Source organism: Eleutherodactylus coqui, chromosome 1 (genome assembly GCF_035609145.1).
Source record: "Eleutherodactylus coqui strain aEleCoq1 chromosome 1, aEleCoq1.hap1, whole genome shotgun sequence".
Taxonomy (NCBI): Eukaryota; Metazoa; Chordata; class Amphibia; order Anura; family Eleutherodactylidae; genus Eleutherodactylus; species Eleutherodactylus coqui.
The window spans coordinates 522004627-522027522 of NC_089837.1; the positions used below are offsets into that span (position 1 = coordinate 522004627).

The 22896-nt window shown below is 46.2% G+C and overlaps 2 protein-coding genes across 4 annotated transcripts in view; both read right to left on the reverse strand.

Annotated features, from left to right (window-relative positions):
* CAPN5 (calpain 5) overlaps positions 1–22896 on the reverse strand; it is an 86549-nt gene that overhangs the window by 23954 nt on the left and 39699 nt on the right. For all 3 annotated transcript variants that reach the window (XM_066588274.1, XM_066588276.1, XM_066588275.1), the window contains exons 3-5: positions 15544–15675; positions 2615–2823; positions 1318–1510 (exon numbers count right to left, since the gene is read on the reverse strand). In XM_066588274.1, the coding sequence (XP_066444371.1) occupies positions 1318–1510; positions 2615–2823; positions 15544–15675 (534 nt within the window). The remainder of the gene's footprint in view (positions 1–1317; positions 1511–2614; positions 2824–15543; positions 15676–22896) is intronic.
* On the reverse strand, positions 10187–10774 carry OMP (olfactory marker protein). Its single transcript, XM_066588277.1, has one exon. It carries the CDS (start codon positions 10717–10719, stop codon positions 10243–10245), a length of 477 nt encoding a protein of 158 aa, XP_066444374.1. The 5' UTR covers positions 10720–10774; the 3' UTR covers positions 10187–10242.

The window sequence follows — 22896 nt, forward strand, 5'->3', positions numbered from 1 at the left end:
TATAACTACTATAATACTGCCTCCTATGTACAAGAATATAACTACTATAATACTGCCCCCTATGTACAAGAATATAACTACTATAATACTGTCTCCTATGTACAAGAATATAACTACTATAATACTGCCACCTATGTACAAGAATATAACTACTATAATACTGCCCCCTATGTACAAGAATATAACTACTATAATACTACCTCCTATGTACAAGAATATAACTGCTATAATACTGCCCCCCTATGTACAAGAATATAACTACTATAATACTGCCTCCTATGTACAAGAATATAACTACTATAATACTGCCTCCTATGTACAAGAATATAACTACTATAATACTGCCTCCTATGTACAAGAATATAACTACTATAATACTGCCTCCTATGTACAAGAATATAACTACTATAATACTGCTCCTATTTACAAGAATATATCTACTATAATACTGCCCCCTATGTACAAGAATATAACTACTATAATACTGCCTCCTATGTACAAGAATATAACTACTATAATACTGCCCCCTATGTACAGGAATATAACTACTATAATACTGCCCCCTATGTACAAGAATATATCTACTATAATACTGCCCCCTATGTACAAGAATATAACTACTATAATACTGCCCCCTATGTACAAGAATATAACTACTATAATACTGCCTCCTATGTACAAGAATATAACTACTATAATACTGCTCCTATTTACAAGAATATATCTACTATAATACTGCCCCCTATGTACAAGAATATAACTACTATAATACTGCCCCCTATGTACAAGAATATAACTACTGTAATACTGTCCCCTATGTACAAGAATATAACTACTATAATACTGCCTCCTATGTACAAGAATATAACTACTATAATACTGCTCCTATTTACAAGAATATATCTACTATAATACTGCCCCCTATGTACAAGAATATAACTACTGTAATACTGTCCCCTATGTACAAGAATATAACTACTATAATACTGCCTCCTATGTACAAGATTATAACTGTGCTGTGAGCACCTGATGGATGCTATAGTTGCAGTATTTGTGTATTAGGTGCATGCCGTTTTTTTTTGTACTACTCTCACTTGCTGTATTACTAACTGCAGGCAGTTTATACCGCCATCGCCTGTGGTGTAATAGGCCGCCTTGATCTCCTCATCACTATTTTTAGCCTCTGAACTGCCCGATATGGATAAAAACTACTTTTCTCATTAATGAACTGGAAGGATGCAGCTTTTGATCACCTCTTGCGGGTCTGACATTTTACCTTTAATGACACCCAGCCGGTTACGGGCGTGGAGGACTCACCTTGATGGAGCAGCTGATCAGTCCTCCTCGGCTATGAACCTTCAGCACTCTCTCAAAAAGCTCATTTCGTTTGTTGTCGTCATTGATGTAATCTCCTTCCGAGAGCTCGATCGGCTCAGAGACCCCACCGGTAAAATCCACCAGGGCGTCGGCAGTGTTTCCTCCATCAAGGGCCTCATAGCATCCTACTAATCTGTACAGAAGGAAAATATTTTACCAACTGGAAACCATCAGCATTTGCTGTTGATGGATCTGATAAGGCCGGTTTGACACGGGCTACAAAAATCGCATGATTGTCTAACAATGCATCAGTGCTACAAAGCGCATGTTTGTGAAGCCCATGCTCTCGTATGTGTTCCTTCACATTGGTGATGTTTTGTGGCCTGCGACATATCGCAGGTTACTAGAGATGCCCACGACTTGCGAGGTTTTGTAGCTCATGTTTCCCTATAGAGCCGTCCTCTCAGAGCCAACCACAGCGCTCAGCCAATCAGGGGCAGGGCTTCCTGGAGGCGGGGATTTTCACATTCCTGATCAGGAAGGGATGCCTGAAGACAAGTGCCAGGGACCGGGGAGAAGACGTGGCAGCGCTGACAGCGCTTCTTAGGCGATAGTTTTTTTTTTTTATGCAACTAGGCTTATTTTTGGGGTAGGACTTATTTCAACCCCCCTTTCCCCCCCCCAACCCTCCTGAAAACCCTTGCACATGGTTCTACAGAGTTGCACGACTTTCTAGCACCACGTGCGACTTTGTGGCGACACAAAAATCGCAATATCGACGTGAGAAAGCGTAGCAACATCGGACGGACCACCAATGCAAAAATCACTGCGATTTTCTCTCGGCGATATCGTGTCGCCCGTGTGAAACAGACCTAATGGTGACAGTGTGAATTGGGGCGTGGATTTGACTACTTCAATATAAAATAAATCCCCTCCCACTGGTTGACCGTTTCCAAGTAAAATTTGGCGATTGACTTCTAACTTTCTTTTAGATGATGGTCTGCTGACTACGGGGACAATGATAAAAGGTGGAGATTAGGAATTTTTATGCTGTAACACACAACTTTGACTAAACCAATGGAATGGTTGGCATCACAGCCTAAAGTATGCCCCTCTCCTGTCCAAGACCAGTGATGTCACTGCCAGGGATTTGGTGACATCAGACAAGTTACTAGACTTGGATTTATAGATGAGTGGAAAGTAATATGCTCCCCTGCCAACTCCACGAGCTGACCTCCCCCCCCCCCCCCCCCCCCCCCCACCCCCACTCGACCCCCTTTGGAGCATGAGGACGTACTTGGCATAAGCTTTCTCCACCAGGGCGCACCACAGCTCATTCTGGTCATTGGAATGACAATAAATCAGCTCATTATGGATGGTCGGCAGCCGGTCATCGATCACCACGTCCACCCACTGACCAAAACGCCAGAAATGGAAATGAAAGATCCCAGCGTAGTTCTCCGGCTTCTCCGAATTCCACTCCTGCTCCTTCCAGTTGGGAATGACCTGTGTTCCAAAAAGGAGAAGTGTTCATGTAGAGTCTCCTTTAAAGGGAATGTCCAGGGAGTAAATGTTTTAGCATAAGCACAATGACTACTCACCTGTTCCGCCCCCTATGGTGCTCCAATCCTCACCGCTACGGTCCTCCTGGTCTCTGCTCACTTCTGGGTAGCTCTTTTATGAGGCAGTCTAAGCATGTAATGGTCAGCGAATCCCTGGCATCAGCTATACCAACGCGGAGGCCAGGGATTAGGTGTAGTGGTCACATGCTTGGATGGCCATGACCGATCTGTGAGGAAGCGAGTGGAGACCTGGGGGACTGGAGCGGTGGGATTAAACAGAAAAACAGTCAGGTTTATTGCTTTTACAAGTAGTCACTGGGCTTAAGCCAACCGTCTTACTTCCTGGACATCCCCTTTAAGCAATATTAGAGGATAGACGTTTTGATGCCACAAACATGAGGATCCTAGTAACTACCCCTCTACTGACACCAACACTAAAGTAAAAAAAAAAGTCAATTCCCATGACATCCGTCACTTCAGTCTAAGGGGGTGGAGTCTCCCCCATTACAAGTTTACAACACGTATTTATCTCCTCCCCCTCCCCAGTTCTGAACTTACCCTATAAGAACAGGTGGGGGCCTACTTGGTAAAAAAACTTCATCCTGCTGCACAGACTGCAAATGACAGGAACATGAAGTAAACCACGCCCCTTTAGTGACGCCCACTTTTTTAAAGGGCCTGTTTACATCTGCACTTTTTTCCTTCCAGCTGTTCCATCTGAGCAGCCAAAACTGAAAACACTTCTGCTTGAGTTCCCTTTAAGTTTAATAGTAACTGGAATGTCTCCGCTCGGTTTGATTTCAGTTTTTAAACAAAAACAATTAATAGTGCGGACGGCTGCGCCATTGTTTCCTCACAAATTTCCTTAGGTTTTCTCCTTACATTCTATGGGTAATGGAAATGAATGGATGCGCAGAAGGTTAGAAAGACAAACGAAGTGAACCATCGAAAATTGATACAAATGGAAACACTGATAGAAATGGGCCAGAAACCACAGATGGCTTCAGGTTTAACTCCATTCTGCGATCTGTTTCACTTTAAAAAAAACGGATCCATTAAAAACAGAAAGAACAAACTGATGTGAATAAGCCTCAACGCCTTCAGCAAGTTTTCTCCGTTCACTTCTGCATTCAATAGATCCGCCTACAATCCCAGAACTGTTCTGGTGGTCTGCTGAGCGCCCCCACCACTGTCATTGGGTCACTACATACCAGAACTGTTCTGGTGGTCTGCTGAGCGCCCCCACCACTGTCATTGTGTCACTACATCCCAGAACTGTTCTGGTGGTCTGCTGAGCGCCCCCACCACTGTCATTGTGTCACTACATACCAGAACTGTTCTGGGGGTCTGCTGAGCACCCCTACCACTGTCATTGTGTCACTACATCCCAGAACTGTTCTGGGGGTCTGCTGAGCGCCCCTACCACTGTCATTGTGTCACTACATCCCAGAACTGTTCTGGGGGTCTGCTGAGCGCCCCCACCACTGTCATTGTGTCACTACATCCCAGAACTGTTCTGGGGGTCTGCTGAGTGCCCCCACCACTGTCATTGTGTCACTACATCCCAGAACTGTTCTGGGGGTCTGCTGAGCGCCCCCACCACTGTCATTGTGTCACTACATCCCAGAACTGTTCTGGGGGTCTGCTGAGCGCCCCCACCACTGTCATTGTGTCACTACATCCCAGAACTGTTCTGGTGGTCTGCTGAGCGCCCCCACCACTGTCATTGTGTCACTACATCCCAGAACTGTTCTGGGGGTCTGCTGAGCGCCCCCACCACTGTCATTGTGTCACTACATACCAAGAGTCATAGGGCACTGAACACACCTCTGGCACAGAAACCCGTGTGAACACAGTCAAGTAGGTATAATGAAAAATCTTTTTTTTGGCCTTTTACCCTCTTCTGGCCAACTTTATTTGTTCTCTAGGTACATTAAGACTCAGTTATAGGGGGGGTTCTCTGGGGTCTTTTAGTATGTGTGACCTGTCCTCAGAATAGGTCATCAATAGTTGATCGTTGAGTAGTCCCCAATCAGAACCCCCGCCAACCAGCCACGCTGCCAGCAGCTCCTATGGAATTCAGTGCAATACCAGCCTGGGCCACGGCGATCTTGACGGCGCTGCTTCCAGAGCTGTCCACACTGTCAGCAGGCCGGGCAATCAGTGGTGGACCCAAATGGCAGACCCCAACTGATCAACTATTGATATCCTATCCTGAGGAAAGGTCTTCAATAGTGAATGTCCAGACAGTCGCTTTAATCCAGCATCCAATAAAACGGAAGACACAAGAGATCCAGAGTCTAAGACAGGTCCAATAATCCAGAATATGTGATAATCTGGCACCTATCGAGGATCAATATTACACCCTCCCCGCCCCACTGCAGTCAGAAATAACAGTTACCGGCGAGGAAGGCGCCACTCATCAGGAGTTTACGCCAATTTTTGCTAAGATTACAGGAGGAGGAGGCCGGGGATGACCGACATCTGTCACCGTCAAGTAGGAGCCAAAAGAAAAAAATAATTGCAGCAGTCAGCATTGCGCGGCGAGGGGATATATGGCTGCCGGCGACCGAGCAGATGTTTTATTACCTCCATCTATTCCTATGTAACGCGGTGGAGGGGCCGGGGGACGCCTCAGTGCAAAACTAAACGAGCAGCTTGAAAGTGTGCAGCAATATAAAACAGGCTGATAATAGTGTTCACATATACAATACACGGCCAGCAGTATGTGCCCCCGACTAATAAGGGAGAGCAGTGGCCATTAATATCTGATCAGAGGAGTCCAACCTCCGGGAACCACCTAAAAACACAGAGGCTTGTTCGTATCAGCAACTGTGGCTCATGGTGCAACTCGTTAGACCGTCACAGATCTAAAAAGTTATCCCCTACCCCATCCAGAGACAGGGGGCGCCATAGTTACACCCCTGTGTCTGTGGGAACCATTTCTAGGCGCTTTGCTGAAGGACATTTGGTCTCACGCCCCATTACATGTACAGCCCCTGACCTCCCCCACCGACGCGCCCCCACCACGTGTGCGGCCCCTGACCCCCACCACGTGTGCGGCCCCTGACCCCCACCGTCGCGCCCCAACTACGTGTACGGCCTCTGCCCCCCCCCCCCACCGTCGCGCCCCCACTACGTGTACGGCCTCTGCCCCCCCCCCCACCGTCGCGCCCCCACTACGTGTACGGCCTCTGCCCCCCCCCCCACCGTCGCGCCCCCACTACGTGTACGGCCTCTGCCCCCCCCCCCACCGTCGCTCCCCCACTACGTGTACGGCCTCTGCCCCCCCCCCCCACCGTCGCCCGCACTACGTGTACGGCCTCTGCCCCCCCCCCACCGTCGCCCCCATTACGTGTACGGCCTCTGCCCCCCCCCCCCCGTCGCCCCCATTACGTGTACGGCCTCTGCCCCCCCCCCCCACCGTCGCCCCCATTACGTGTACGGCCCCTGCCCCCCCCCCCCCCGTCGCCCCCATTACGTGTACGGCCCCTGCCCCCCCCCCCCCGTCGCCCCCATTACGTGTACGGCCCCTGCCCCCCCCCCCCCGTCGCCCCCATTACGTGTACGGCCCCTGCCCCCCCCCCCCGTCGCCCCCATTACGTGTACGGCCCCTGCCCCCCCCCGTCGCCCCCATTACGTGTACGGCCCCTGCCCCCCCCCACCGTCGCCCCCATTACGTGTACGGCCCCTGCCCCCCCCCACCGTCGCCCCCATTACGTGTACGGCCCCTGCCCCCCCCCCCGTCGCCCCCATTACGTGTACGGCCCGTGCCCCCCCACCGTCGCCCCCATTACGTGTACGGCCCGTGCCCCCCACCGTCGCCCCCATTACGTGTACGGCCCGTGCCCCCCACCGTCGCCCCCATTACGTGTACGGCCCGTGCCCCCCACCGTCGCCCCCATTACGTGTACGGCCCGTGCCCCCCACCGTCGCCCCCATTACGTGTACGGCCTCTATCCCCCCACCGTCGCCCCCATTACCTGTACCGCCTCTGACCGTTACCCCAGTTTGCAGTGATGTTGTGAACGATGGAACTGGACAATACAGAGGGGTTGTCTTCAGTCACAAATACAGGTTTAGTTTGGGTGCTGGCGATGGTCGTGTTCGTGTCTGGAGACCTCGGGGTGAGCGCCTCAATCCTGTCTTTGCTGTGGAGCGGTACACTGCCCCCTGCTGGTGTGATGGTCTGGGGGGCCATCGCATATGACAGTCAGTCACCCCCAGTAGTGGTAACATAGTATGCTAGGCTGAATAAAGACCATGTCCATCTAGTTCAGTCTGCCTGTATCACATCTTGTATCCAAGCTAGAGGCGGTACAACAGGGTACTAGAGCCTCCATGCCCACCCGTATCACATCTTGTATCCAAGCTAGAGGCGGTACAACAGGGTACTAGAGCCTCCATGCCCACCTGTATCACATCTTGTATCCAAGCTAGAGGCGGTACAACAGGGTACTAGAGCCTCCATGCCCCCCTGTATCACATCTTGTATCCAAGCTAGAGGCGGTACAACAGGGTACTAGAGCCTCCATCACATCTTGTATCCAAGCTAGAGGTGGTACAACAGGGTACTAGAACCTCCATGCCCACCCGTATCACATGTTGTATCCAAGCTAGAAGCGGTACAACAGGGTACAAGAGTCTCCATGCCAGCCTGTATCACATCTTGTATCCAAGCTAGAGGTGGTACAACAGGGTACTAGAGCCTCCATGCCCGCCCGTATCACATCTTGTATCCAAGCTAGAGGCGGTACAACAGGGTACTAGAGCCTCCATCACATCTTGTATCCAAGCTAGAGGTGGTACAACAGGGTACTAGAACCTCCATGCCCACCTGTATCACATCTTGTATCCAAGCTAGAAGCGGTACAACAGGGTACTAGAGCCTCCATGCCCGCCTGTATCACATCTTGTATCCAAGCTAGAGGTGGTACAACAGGGTACTAGAACCTCCATGCCCACCTGTATCACATCTTGTATCCAAGCTAGAGGCGGTACAACAGGGTACTAGAGCCTCCATGCCCACCCGTATCACATCTTGTATCCAAGCTAGAGGCGGTACAACAGGGTACTAGAGCCTCCATGCCCATCCGTATCACATCTTGTATCCAAGCTAGAGGTGGTACAACAGGGTACTAGAACCTCCATGCCCACCTGTATCACATCTTGTATCCAAGCTAGAGGCGGTACAACAGGATACTAGAGCCTCCATGCCCACCCGTATCACATCTTGTATCCAAGCTAGAGGCGGTACAACAGGGTACTAGAGCCTCCATGCCCATCCGTATCACATCTTGTATCCAAGCTAGAGGTGGTACAACAGGGTACTAGAGCCTCCATGCCCGCCCGTATCACATCTTGTATCCAAGCTAGAGGTGGTACAACAGGGAACTAGAGCCTCCATGCCCCCCGTATCACATCTTGTATCCAAGCTAGAGGCAGTACAACAGGGTACTAGAGCCTCCATGCCTGTCTGTATCACATCTTGTATCCAAGCTAGAGGTGGTACAACAGGGTACTGGAGCCTTCCTACAAGCGGTCGGTTCTCCACTATATTCCAGTTTGTGATATAAATCTGACAGCCTGCCTGGTAAAGTGCTGGAGTGTCATAAAAAGGGGGGGAAAAAAGTCATAAATTATGCCAGAAATCTGGTGTACAGGTTATAATTTATATGCTGGATAATAATTTCAGCACAGAACGCCAAGTGACCAAAAGCCGACCATGGTGCATCATTGGCTACCACTGCTCATGTGATCAGTGCTGGCCAATCACAGAACAGTGCATAGCTTAGCTAGAACATGATGGCCTGAAAACCAGCAGAAGAAAAAGGCTGAGAAGATCTCCCACCGATGATGCCCCCTCCGGGTGCAGGACAGAATATTGTCCCAAAATTGGAGGGTTGCATGAAGATCACCGTTATTTGCCATGTTAATCACAAGATTTAAACTGATGTAGAAAAACTAGTTTATTTTTCATGAACCTTATAAATACATTATATTCAGATATCGTACATTTATATTAAATTAGGATATAGAAATTAGCTTTGAATATAACAGAAAAAAGGATGAAAAAGAATAAAGCCGTCAATCAAATAAATAAAAACGGAGCAAATGTCTAACGATCTCCCATGCAGGGCGTAAGAAGCGGAATGTTTTTTTACCAAGATTGAGCAATCGGCAATTGAACAATCCCTTGGACCAGTGAATATCGTCCCGCTGCAGACGTGCATCCCGTTAGTCTGATTTGCAGCTGAATAAGAAGGATATTCTGACGGATTTTGTGTCAAAATGAAAACCATTAAATTCAGTGTGAGAGACGCCCCAATCTGCATGCCGCGCCCGCCGCCAACTCCTTTAAATAGAAAATGAGCAACTTTGCAAGTCTTGATTAAAAATGGAATCTAGTGCCATGTATGCAGCCGCTATGCAGATACATTTCTATGGTTACTTCAATGTCTACACTGCTGTGGAGTAAGGGAGCAACATGTGACTGCAGGATCAGACTACACAGGGCTGGTTTGTAGTCTGTAACCATGGAGACACACAAGTCTGTATAAGAACTATATTCACAAAACGAAAGGAGATTTAAGGGCTCCTTCCCATGGACGGATTTCCGCCGCGTTGCCCGCAGCTGTTAGGTTCTATTGGACCTAATAAGCTCAATGCTCACGGTGCGGAATTCCATCGCGGAATTCCGCACCGTGAAATCACCCGGCCTCACCCGCAGCATGCTCTATTTGCAGTCAATGGAAGCCGTCTGTCACGCTATCTTCCGCTGTAGCACAGCGGAAGATAGCGTGAAACTGCTTCCCCACCCGCCATGTCATATGACGCGGCCGGTGCATCATGTGACGCTGCGGCACATCACGCGCTCTATTGCGCATGCGCGCCAAAGCGTCATGCAGGACAGAAGACACCGGATCTGCAGGTAAGTATTGGGGTCTCTGGGGGGGGGGGGGCGCTGTGTTGGACTCCGCCGCAGAATTCTGCGGCGGAGCCGTCACGGCCGTGTGCAGCCGGCCTTAAACCAGACCATTTCCAAAGTTGCTCCATATTTTGAAGTAGATGCACTGGAGCAATAAAATAATTGGCTTTAAAACCTATCCATACCCTTTAAAATTACAGTATACAACCGTCACACGAGGTTCCATGAAACCACGGAAACAATTAATTAAAACACAATACAAAAAACCCGTAGACAAAGAGACAGATTGAAATTGTGACAACTTCACAGACACGCATGTACTTGGCTACACATACAATTTGTATATGGACAAGAAAATAGTTACTGCAGAAGTCCAAAATTTGGGGTTCTTAATTTAATCGCTATTAAGATTCTTCTATCCCAAGGAGTCTCTCCTTAGGCTTTGAATCCAACAGAACACGTGACATTTCCCGGTTCAGTTCCATCGGCAAAAGTCAGAATAAAGAACATAACCTTCCGAATCTTGGCGAGCTCACACAACCTTTCTCCGAACTCTTGGGCATCTGCCTCGTTACACTCAACCTCATCGTCATCAGTCTTTTTGCAGAAGATGGCTGAGGGTTCCAGAAGCTGTCTGGTCATGAGGTTAGTGAGATCTGGAGTCCAATGTTGAGACGTTCCGGTGATGATTACCTCTCCTGGAGTCTTAAGCTGGACTTTCCACCACAAAAACGTCAACTTTTGTTTGATAAAGTCCAGCCGATAGACGTACTCGTTGGGTTTGAGTAACTTTTCACCTTCTTGGGGCTTGGTGTTCTTCTGCTGGAGGCTAAGGGCTCGTATGCGCATGCACTTAGTGAGTTGGGTGTCTTCCGTGAAGAAGAACTCTACTTCTTTTGCCTGTGTCGCCATAGTCTTCAAGGGGATCAACTCTTTCAAGAAGTCTTGCTTTCTTGCCAGGGAACGTATAAGTGAAGTGGAGAAGAGAGTTTTCTCTTCTCTTCACCTGCCTCCAAATCATGAGTGCTAAGCAACCCCAGTTCATTGAGGCAACATCTCCTTGGAGGGTTCCTGAGGAAGCGCTCTTGTCTCATTTGCAGCTTCATCAACACGTAATAGCTTATGTAAATACATCTATGGGGAGTAGCTTTACGCGGATGTTACCTTAGAAACATGACACTAGGAGAACTGAAACTGTACTAGTTCTGCAAATAGGATGCCTTTACTGTACAAGTCTTCTCCTTCACAAGGAAATAGTATCAAGTGTCCCAGAGAAGAACCTCACCACAGCCTTCATCTTCTTACCATCTCAAAATAATTACTTAGAACTTCGGGTCAGGATCGCTTGGAGAAATACTAAAAGCATGGTCACACCTGGACGACCGCCATCCATTAGGGCATGGAGACATCTTAGGGTGGGGTCTTTCACCTGGCAGAAGGTCCATGAGCATCAAGTTATTGAAAAGCTATTCAGCAGTTTCTTAGGCTAGGTTTACAAGTTATGTTTTTGCAGCTCAGTAGCTGGACTCCTAATAAGACACCAGGTGATCTGAACTTGTGATTATCTTATCGCTTGTACAACATACTGCAATACTAAAGTATTGCAGTGTATTGTAATTTTACCAGCAGCCTATTAAGCCATGCCACAGGTTTTATAGGCTAAAAGGTATACGGTAGACCTGGGAGCCTTCACAAGGTCCCAAGCTGCCATGGCAACCCATCGGCTTCCAGCAATAATGTCACGGTCAGAAGGGATTGCGGCATTTAAGCAGTTAAATGGCAGTGATTGGTGCCATTTCCGACTGTGTCAATTTCTGGCAGCAACAGCAACCGGGTATGAAGCAAATTCAGCTCCCGAGCCCAATTTAGACAACACCTTGCAAACCGTGTCTGAAATTAATAATAAAGGGGATAAAGAAGATCTGATTTTTGCATTGTGTCGCCAAATAAACACTTCTTAAAGAGGTTTTCTAGTTCAGGAAAATGAGCCATCCACAGAACAGGACGCCAAGAGCCAGTCAGTTGTTTGATGTCATAGTGTTTCAAGCAGGAAGCAGATAGCTCTGTACATCGTGCAGTGGCCTGTGGTGGTATTGCAGGTATACACCCATTCATTTCAATGGCGCCTGTGGCTCAACTTCCCCGCCTATGGAAGGGAAAAGTCCACCAGAGCAGGTTAGGTTTTGGCTCATATCTTCGATCTGTCAAGTAGGTGACTGCACTTCTGGTGCTATATTAAATAATGGGGTAAGGGGCCCTACTGTCCTTGGCGAGGATATAAGCAGTTACCCTCTGAGGGATAAAAACCTGCTTATTAGCTATAATGATGCTCATGCAGGTCTTAGAATTAAGAGGACCTGCAAAATCCCTAATATGCTTATGGCTGTGCGACTCCAGCCTAACTCTGCCCCCCACTGGTATACACGGGCAGCCATTTTTCCTGCCGCGCCGTACATTACCCCTCTGCTTCACATTTTACACATTTGCCTATCTAATGGAAACATAAGCTGCAGGTTTTCCATTTGATAAAGGAGTCAGCGAGAGTCAATAAACAGTAAACAGCGATCTCCAGGCGCAGGGGGCAGCGCAGAGCCTCCAAGCAACTGGGCGTAATGAGCTCTCAGAAGACTCTTCTGACCTGCAAGGGTGATCCCCGGGGACGAGGAGCTGCAACTTATAAATAAATATATAATCCGGGAGGAACTGAGGCTCTAATCAGCCATCGCATGCACTGGATTAGCCATCAGAGTGCGAACCCCGCAGCACTGGATGGAAAAACGCATGCAGTAGTAATTCTGGGGAATGATCCGCCTTACAAGCCCATACAGGGAGATGATGTAGCAGAGCTGAGCTTGTTATTTGACTGTGCTGTGCCAATTCACAGATTGATGCACTTTCATTTCAGCACAACCTCAACAGATCTTGTGTGGGTTTTCAACATTTGCCTTGTTACCATTTAAATGCCCGCCGGGCCGCTCACCTGATTTGTTCATGCAATCACATAGTTATCACTCTCTGCCCAAACTCTATTATATGGTTACTTTTTTGTTTGGATTAACCCCTTGAGTGGCGGGTTTCCTACCCCCCTGTCAGACCCATCAGGGCAGGTTTTTAAAATTGTCCAATTATTGAATTTCAACTAATTTTGCAGTTGCGTTCCAAGAGCCATAACATTTTCATTTTTTTCTTTGACACGGCCGTATGAGGGCTTGTTTTTTGCGGGACAAGTTGTACTTTTTGATGGCATCATTTTTGGGTATATATAATGTATTGCATAACTTTTTTACAACGTTCAGCGTGCAGAATAAATAATTTGATAACATTATTCTCTGAGTCACACGATTTCGGCGATAGCAAGTTTATACAGTTTTTATATTTCGCTATTTTTGTACATGGTAAACATTTTTTTTTAAAGGTTTGCTTATGCGTCGCCACATTCCAAGAGCTGTATTAATTTTATTTTCCCATTGCTAGAGCTCTAGAAGGCCGTGTTTTTTTTTGCGGGATGAACTCCAGTCTTGATTTATCTATTTTTTTGGAAAATGTAAAATTTTGATCACTTTTTATTCCATTTTTTTCTAGTGGCAAGATTAACAAAATCTGTAATTCTGGCATGTTTTTTATTTTTATTTTTCACTGCATTCTCTGAGCAGTACAAATAATGTATTAAAGTCATTCTACAGGCCGGTACGATTATGCCAATACCAAATTATAATAGTTATTTTTCTTTTTCATGACTTTTTCACACTTTAAAAATAAAAATTTTAAATCACCCTCCTTTTGCCATATGTATAATAAAAAAAAAATCTAAATCCTAAAAGAAAAATACCCATTTGGTATCGTCGTGTCCGTAAATATCCGATCTATCAAAGTAGTGCATTATTTACCCTGCACGGTGAACGTAGTCTGAAAAAAAAAAGTGAAGAACACCACAAATGCACTTTTTCAGTCACCCTGTTTCCCAGAAAAAAATGCAATAAAAAGCGAATAAAAATTTGTATGTATTCCGGCTTGGTACCAACGTCCTGCAAAAAATGAGCCCTTGCTCAACTATGTCGACAGAAAAATAAAAAAGTTATTGCGCGCAGAAGATGCAGCAGAAAATAATTTTAAAAGATTAAATGTCTTTGAAAAAAAAAACAAGTGCTAGAGCATAAAAAAAAAAAAAAAAAACTATCGTAGTAATCGTACTGACCCATAGAATAAAGTTATCAGGTTATTTTTGTCGCCGTTTGTGCGCCGTAGAAATAAGATGGCGGAATGTCGTTTTGTTTTCATTTTACTCAACTTAAAATTTTGTAAAAGTACGTTATATGGTACTTTATATAGCCCCATTAAACACTACAACTCGTCCCGCAAAAAACAAGGCCTCATACAGAGACGTCAATGGATAAATAAAGGAGTTATAATTTTTTAAACGGGGAAGGGGATGGGGGGGGGGGGGGGGAGAAATGGGGAAAAAAGAAAAAAAGGGGCCATGTCATTAAGGGGTTAAATAATGAATTATCTTGCTTCTCTATGTCATTACGACGCATGGATACCACATATGTAATTTTATTTTTAATTTTTTAGAAAAAGTAAAGGGAGACAAGTGTTTTTATTTTTTTTATAATTTTTTAACTTTTTCTTTTTTTGTCACTTTAGGGGACTTCCACAGGGACCCATCAGGACCCCCTGATCACATTCCGGGGGTCCGATGGTGACAGCCCTTTACAGCATGTAAAGGGTTAACACAGCAGAGATCGGAGGTTTTCTCTGATCTCTGCTGTAAGAGCTGGTGCCTGGCTGTCCTCTGACAGCCAAGCACCAGCTTTCCCTGCCACAGAGACCATAAGCTTGCTTTTGACAAGCCAATGGTCTCTATGGCAACCTGTAAACAAAGCAGGACTTAGAAGCAGGAGATTGCCGGAAGATCGGCAATATCTTCTGCTTGTTTTTCAAAGCCCTTGCTTTGTTCTCTGTGGGTCTGTGCAGGCAGAGCACACTGTCACAGCTTGTGGCATTGTGCTCTGCAGCTCCCATAGTGATACATAGCCCGGAAATCTTCCGGGCTATGTCGCTATGAGCAGTGGAGCTCATCCAGGAAAATTTCCGGGCGTGCCACTCAAGGGGTTAATGCCTTTCTTTCGCTGTAGTTTCTGTTTTCTCTTAGTGGTCTGTAGCTTCAAGTTGTAGGTTTATTTTTTACATTTTGATTCTATTTTTGTATTGTTTGCATCATGTGATTTTTAAGTGTCTATTCGTCATGTGACCATTTAAATATCCCGGTCGATCATGTGACTTGCTCACATGACATCACCCACTGTCTTTTAAACAGTTCTGTTCTTTGCATCAGTTAATAAAAGGCACCGATCCGATGCTGAAACCCGTCGCCGCCGACTCCCCCGATCTATTATCTATGAACGCACCTAAAATCTGCTTTTATTCTGCTATGTTTACCAGAGGGCTATCAGTCGCTGCTATAAGGACCCTGCTGAACTGCCATTTTTATATGCGCCCAGGTACCAATTTTCTATCGATACGGTTTAATTCCGCATTGTGGTATTACACTATGGAGTGCCATTTAGCTTGTTTCCTCAACTCATAGATAGAAGGATTATCAGCACTGGATACAATTGTAACTATTAGAAGGATTAAATCTATACAGCTCTTCAGCCTGTAGACATCAACGTTCTCATTCATCACATGACACAAAGCTAGATCGATGTATCTTCCCTTTGTCCCTAGACAGCTTACCTTCTGCCACAGGGGCTCCCGTGAAGCAAGAGAGGAACAGGCAGCCACGAACCAACAGTTCCCCACCTGACCCTGGTGCAAGTCGTGCGCGCTGATGCCATCTACAAAAAGATGAGGGTCAGAACAGAACTCCTGCCGAGAGAGAAGACAGTAATTACTGGGAGAATCCAAAGCAGTATCCTGTACTGATCCTGAGTTACATCCTGTATTATACTCCAGAGCTGCACTCACTATTCTGCTGGTGGGGTCACTGTGTACATACATTACTTATCCTGAGTTACATCCTGTATTATACTCCAGAGCTGCACTCACTATTCTGCTGGTGGGGTCACTGTGTACATACATTACTTATCCTGTACTGATCCTGAGTTACATCCTGTATTATACTCCAGAGCTGCACTCACTATTCTGCTGGTGGGGTCACTGTGTACATACATTACTTATCCTGTACTGATCCTGAGTTACATCCTGTATTATACTCCAGAGCTGCACTCACTATTCTGCTGGTGGAGTCACTGTGTACATACATTAATTATCCTGTACTGATCCCGAGTTAGGCTGCCTGCACACGAGCGGAAATCCCGCCGCGGGATTTCCCGCGGGATTTCCGCCGCTGAAAGTTTGCATAGGAGTGCATTAAAATACGCACTCCTATGCAGACGGCCGCGGTTTGGCCGCGCGAAATCTCGCGCGGCAAATAAACCGCGGCATGTCCTAATTTTCTGCGGGGCACGCACTCACCTGGCCGCCGGCTCCGGTCTGCGCATGCGCCGGCTGCGCGGCAGCCGGCACATGAAAGAGCCGGGGCCGCCAGGCGCGGGTGAGTACGCGCTCGTCCCTGCAGGCTCTCGGGTCGGATCGCGCGGCGAGAATTCTCGCTGCCAGATCCGACCCGCTCGTCTGCAGGCGGCCTCACATCCTGTATTATACTCCAGAGCTGCACTCACTATTCTGCTGGTGGAGTCACTGTGTACATACATTACTTACCCTGTACTGATCCTGAGTTACATCCTGTATTAGGCTGCCTGCAGACGGGAAGAAATTCCGCGGCGGGATTTCCCGCGGAATTTCCGCCCCTGGAAGCGGCCATAGGATTGCGTTAACAAACGCAATCCTATGCAGACGGCTCCGCACAGAAATGTCACTCACCGGCCTCCGACTCCGCTCTGCGCATGCACCGGCACATGAAAGAGCCGGGGCCGCGGGAGCAGGCGAGTGTCACGCTGCTCTCTGCAGACGCTCGGGTCGGGTCCCGCTGCGAGAATTCTCGCAGCCGGATCCGACCAAGACGTCTGGACGCAGCCTTATACTCCAGAGCTGCACTCACTATTCTGCTGGTGGAGTCACTCTGTACATACATTACTTATTCTGTACTGATCCTGAGTTACATCCTGTATTATACCCCAGAGCTGCACTCAGTATTCTGCTGGTAGAGTCACTGTGTACATAGTTGACTAACCCTGTACTGCTCCTGAGTTACATCCTGTATTATACTGCAGAGCTGCACTCACTATTCTGGTGGAGTCACTGTGTACATACATTACTTATCCTGTACTGATCCTGAGTTACATCCTGTATTATACTCCAGAGCTGCACTCACTATTCTGGTGGAGTCACTGTGTACATACATTACTTATCCTGTACTGATCCTGAGTTACATTCTGTCCTATACTCCAGAGCTGCACTCACTATTCTGCTGGTGGAGTCACTGTGTACATACATTACTTATCCTGTACTGATCCTGAGTTAGGCCGCCTGCAGACGGCCGCTTCGGATCTGGCTGCGAGAATTCTCGCAGCAGGACCCGACCCGAGGGTCTGCAGAGAGCAGCGCGTCACTGACCTGCTCTCGCGGTCCCAGCTCTTTCGTGTGCCAGCTGCCGGCGCCTGCGCGTAGCGGAGCCAGGGAGTGACCTTTCACAAAAATATAGCATGCCGCGATTTCGCGCGGCCGTCTGCCTGGGATTGCGCTTGCTAACGCAATCCTATGGCAGCTTCCACGGGTGGAAATTCCGCTTGTCTGCAGGCAGCTTTACATCCTGTATTATCCTCCAGAGCTGCACTCACTATTCTGCTGGTGGAGTCACTGTGTACATACATTACTTATCCTGTACTGATCCTGAGTTACATCCTGTATTATACTCCAGAGCTGCACTCACTATTCTGCTGGTGGAGTCACTGTGTACATACATTACTTATCCTGTACTGATCCTGAGTTACATCCTGCATTATACTCCAGAGCTGCACTCACTATTCTGCTGGTGGAGTCACTGTGTACATACATCAAGTGTAGAAGGGAAGAAAGAAGTAGGAGTATACATGATTACTTTTTGCTGTAGATACAGTTGGGGTTATAACACTAGATGGCGCTGCAGCCTCCATATAGTCAATATAGCTGAAGTGCGGTATTACAGTATAACCTTCTACACATGTAGCAAGTTCGGTATTGTGTTCTTCATATGAATATACTTTAATTCCCAGGATTCTCGGGACTGCTGATGTGCCAACGAGCTCCTCTTCCCAGATTACAAGGCTCCTGGAGGCTTCTACAGTGTAGCGCCAATGCTCATCAGGACATTGTGTGTTGGCGACATTGTTGCCCTGTGTTCACACAACACGTCATCAGTCCATCTTACAGTGACTCACTGGAAACAGAACCGTATTGTACAGACAGAGCCCCGTGCCAAGTAATCAGCGACGGCGTCCCTGTCGCTCCCCACTGTACTAGACGGAGATTCAGCAGCAGTCCTAGAGCACACATGTCCTCCTCATAGGACCAACACAGATGTCCACAAGTAACAACTCCCTTCAGAGCCTCCCGATCAGGTCCTGTTGTCCACAGGGGGCAGTATAATAATAGGCATTATATAGCACGGCACCTTACCGATCAGAGGGAACATGAGCAGACACCAGAGGTAACGGTGCTTGTTCTGTACAACGGTTGGCCATCATTTATATAAATAGGGCAGCATACATAAAGCTGTATGAGATGCTCATTGAGGGGGTAATCCAGTGTTCAGCTACTGGGAGGAGAGTGTGACACAGGAAAAAACAATGGAAGAGGTAAATTAGGAAATGTGATGGGCCTCCCTAAGGCCATGTATTTTTAGGACTAGACTAAAATTGTCGGTGTTGGGGATTCACCAGATTGTCCTGGATAGCGCATTCCAGAGAACTCGTGCAGCTTGAGAGAAGTCTTGGAGATGGGAACGGCATAACTTATTCTAAGGTCATCTGAAGAACTCAAAGCATGGTAAGGGTGATAAAGATGACAGAGGAGATCGTACATAGGGGGCAGTACTATAGTAGTTCTATTCTTGTACATAGGGGGCAGTACTATAGTAGTTCTATTCTTGTACATAGGGGGCAGTACTATAGTAGTTATATTCTTGTACATAGTAGTAGTATTATAGTAGTTATATTCTTGTACATAGGGGCAGTATTATAGTAGTTATATTCTTGTACATAGGGGGCAGTATTATAGTAGTTATATTCTTGTACATAGGGGCAGTATTATAGTAGTTATATTCTTGTACATAGGGAGCAGTATTATAGTAGTTATATTCTTGTACATAGGGAGCAGTATTATAGTAGTTATATTCTTGTACATAGGGGGCAGTATTATAGTAGTTATATTCTTGTATATAGGGGGCAGTATTATAGTAGTTATATTCTTGTATATAGGGGGCAGTATTATAGTAGTTATATTCTTGTACATAGTAGTAGTATTATAGTAGTTATATTCTTGTACATAGGGGGCAGTATTATAGTAGTTATATTCTTGTACATAGGGGGCAATATTATAGTAGTTATATTCTTGTATATAGGGGGCAGTATTATAGTAGTTATATTCTTGTATATAGGGGGCAGTATTATAGTAGTTATATTCTTGTACATAGTAGTAGTATTATAGTAGTTATATTCTTGTACATAGGGGGCAGTATTATAGTAGTTATATTCTTGTACATAGGGGGCAGTATTATAGTAGTTATATTCTTGTACATAGGAGGCAGTATTATAGTAGTTATATTCTTGTACATAGGGGGCAGTATTATAGTAGTTATATTCTTGTACATAGGGGCAGTATTATAGTAGTTATATTCTTGTACATAGGGGCAGTATTATAGTAGTTATATTCTTGTACATAGGGGCAGTATTATAGTAGTTATATTCTTGTACATAGGGGCAGTATTATAGTAGTTATATTCTTGTACATAGGGGGCAGTATTATAGTAGTTATATTCTTGTACATAGGGGGCAGTATTATAGTAGTTATATTCTTGTACACAGGGGGCAGTATTATAGTAGTTATATTCTTGTACACAGGGGGCAGTATTATAGTAGTTATATTCTTGTACATAGGGAGCAGTATTACCGTAGTCATTTGCTTTTATTCTATAGTCTGTTGCTTTGTTATGGTATTTGGAGGATTATCTAGTCCAGACTGACATACAAAACGTGTCCAGTGAAATGTCAGACAAGGGAATTAAGGCCAGAATTTTATTTAATGAATTAGTAGATTGGATTATGTTACTAGATAGATGTTTATAAAGGGCAGTCCTGTCACGGTGGTAGGATACAGGGAATTACACCTGCAACCGCCATGAGTCAACATCAGATTTCTACTGAGTCATAAAACGATTTTGCTTGACATTTTACTTGGTTAATTACAGTTGGGCTATCTCGGTACGACCATTTCCACAATGAATTAGAATGCACTGTGTATCCATAGGCCCTTGTGTAACCCAACAGAGGCTAAAGATGCATCATTTGGGTCAGTACCTTTTTTTTTTTTTTTAATATCAGGCCAGTTTCACACAGCAGAGAATCTCCCCGAGTTTGTTACGTTGCGAGACTCTCTAAACTTGTGCGTATATTAATCCCATTCTTTTGAACACTGATGACCTATTCCTACGACAGGTGAATAATGCGTCTAATCCCCCAGAATACCAAACCATCAGCACAATTGAGCATTCCATCCGCTTTACAATTTCCAAAGACACAGCGACTCCCCTATATGGTGGGCATGTCTGTTCTGTAACTCAGTCCCATTAAAGCACCATTAGTAGGCAATGACCGACATTCAACAGTCCTGCTGCAAGTATCATAATTCTGGGAATGCCCATCGGATGGTTTTAAATATTTGGGCACCTAAGCCCACCATTACCCTCTCTTCTACTTGCCCACTGGTCACAACAGCTTATATTTCCCCATTAGTCACAGAATCTCCCCTCCCTCCACCCTCTCGTTTCCCCTGTAGTCACAGCATGTCCACTACCCTATTACTTTCCCAGCAGTCCAAGTAGGGCCAAACCCTCCCTTTCTCAACAGTCAGTCATAGTAGAACAATCCCCCAGTAGTCAAGGCCAATCTCCACATCTATCGTATGCCCCAGCAATGTTTCCTCCGCTGCCAGGAAGCTATATACATGCAGCCAATTCCCAGTTGCTGTATGTAGCTTTCTGCTACCAGGGATCAATATAGTAGGGGCCCCGGCGTCTTCACATCCAAGGAGACTCGGATCTAAACACAAGGTTGGAAGTTCAGAGAAGGAAATGTTGATGTCTTTAGCAGTAATTGCCGCCTCTGATAATATCCTGAGTCTGTGCTATGAGCCTGCATGTGAATGTGAGGATCCGGACAGTCTGCGGATTCTCATTACCCCCCATTAATCACAGCAGAGAGATCAACATGGAAATGGATCAGAAATTGTACAAGAAGTCCACCGACCCTCAGGAAGAGCATGTATATAATGTGCGTCCTCCTCGTGACACGGCGCATTTCACTGACCCTGCCATATGCAAACACAGTATAAAAGGACTATGTAAGCGGCCATAAACAGGATCACAGCCTTTATTAGGGAGAATGGCAGACTGGAATAACTATTAGTTATCTGGAGAATGTTCAAGTCACATCCATAAAGATCTCTACCTTTTGGGGAATAATGAACCTGGTGCCACAGCTGTCAAACGTCAAGGGGCACGACTTCTGGTGTAATCGTAACCAATCAACATCGGCGTCTATAGATTCAACATGCCATCAATGTCCGATTGGTGGCATCCGATTGCTGGGACAACCACTGATGTCATGTTCCCGTAACATCTGTCCAACTACTGGGGTCCCCAAGAAGGCGGCGGTACGTCTCTAAATTGTGCCAACCCTGACCTAATGCCAAGTCTTGTGCCAGCGGCAAGTCAGCCACCATTCAGGGTGCTGCCAATGAAAATGGACAAGAGTAGAAAACCAGGGCCTGGCACTGCTGGAGTAAGCAGAATGGTCCAGGAGAAGGACGAGCGACACTGAGACAATTGGGCAGCGAAGCCCTTTAATTAATATCCCCAGCATGGAGATGGATACGGCACGACAAGCCCAGCAAGTGGGTTTTTTTACAAAAACATTTCATTAATAAATGGAAAGATCAATAAATAAAATATTATTGGTCAGCAGCGAGGAGTAAATAAGAAAACCGTTAAAAAGGACCTGATTAAAGGAAGAAGATAAAAGCAACAAGCAGCTAATCAGCCCATTAGTCCCATCCACTCCTCAACCGCTTGGTTTCACTCTTGGACTACCGGCACGGGAGGCGAGCGGCAGGATTCGGATGCAGCGCTGTAAAAAAGGTGGTGGTCTATTACTGACCGCCCTAAAAAGGAGTTTGTGCGGTCACCAAGGGGTTAATATCAATTGTGGCCATTTTATTAGTATTCCTTTACCAATTGTTACCGTTTTCATGCCTTTTGGGCTAACTGTAACAATGTATTCTGATGTATCACTACGCATCTTCACCATTTGCTGGAGAGGAAGGGTTTGTGCGACCCCAAAATGCTGCATGCCATCCATTCTGCCATGTTTAACCCCGTACATCCCGCTGAACATTTTCGGGTACATAATAAAGCTGACTTTGGTTTCCTACATTTATCTCCATCCTTTACATCCAAATTATTTGTTACGCCATTTTGTCCTTAATTGACTCCCTTTGATTATTTTAGCGCTCATCCAAGTGGCTCGGCACCCTCCCCTGGACGGGCATGAATGAGGGTGTGGAGTCCGAGTGTACATAACCACAATCCTGTTCTGCATCCTGTGAAGGGTGCAGCCCTGACTCACCGCTCTCCGCTAAGGTTTACAGATTAATGAGGGATTTACACAAAAAAAAAACTTAAGCATATACTTTGTTTTAGTTCAACATTTTCAAGATCTCCGCTTGCTGTCAGCAAATTGGAATATGAAGGGGGGTGGGGGTGGGGGTGGGGTGTTCCCATTTTATAGCATTTCCACAGAACCCCTATGAATCGGATAAATGTAGGTCCGTGGGTTTATATCCTTAAAGTTAAAGGAGTTGGACCACAATTAA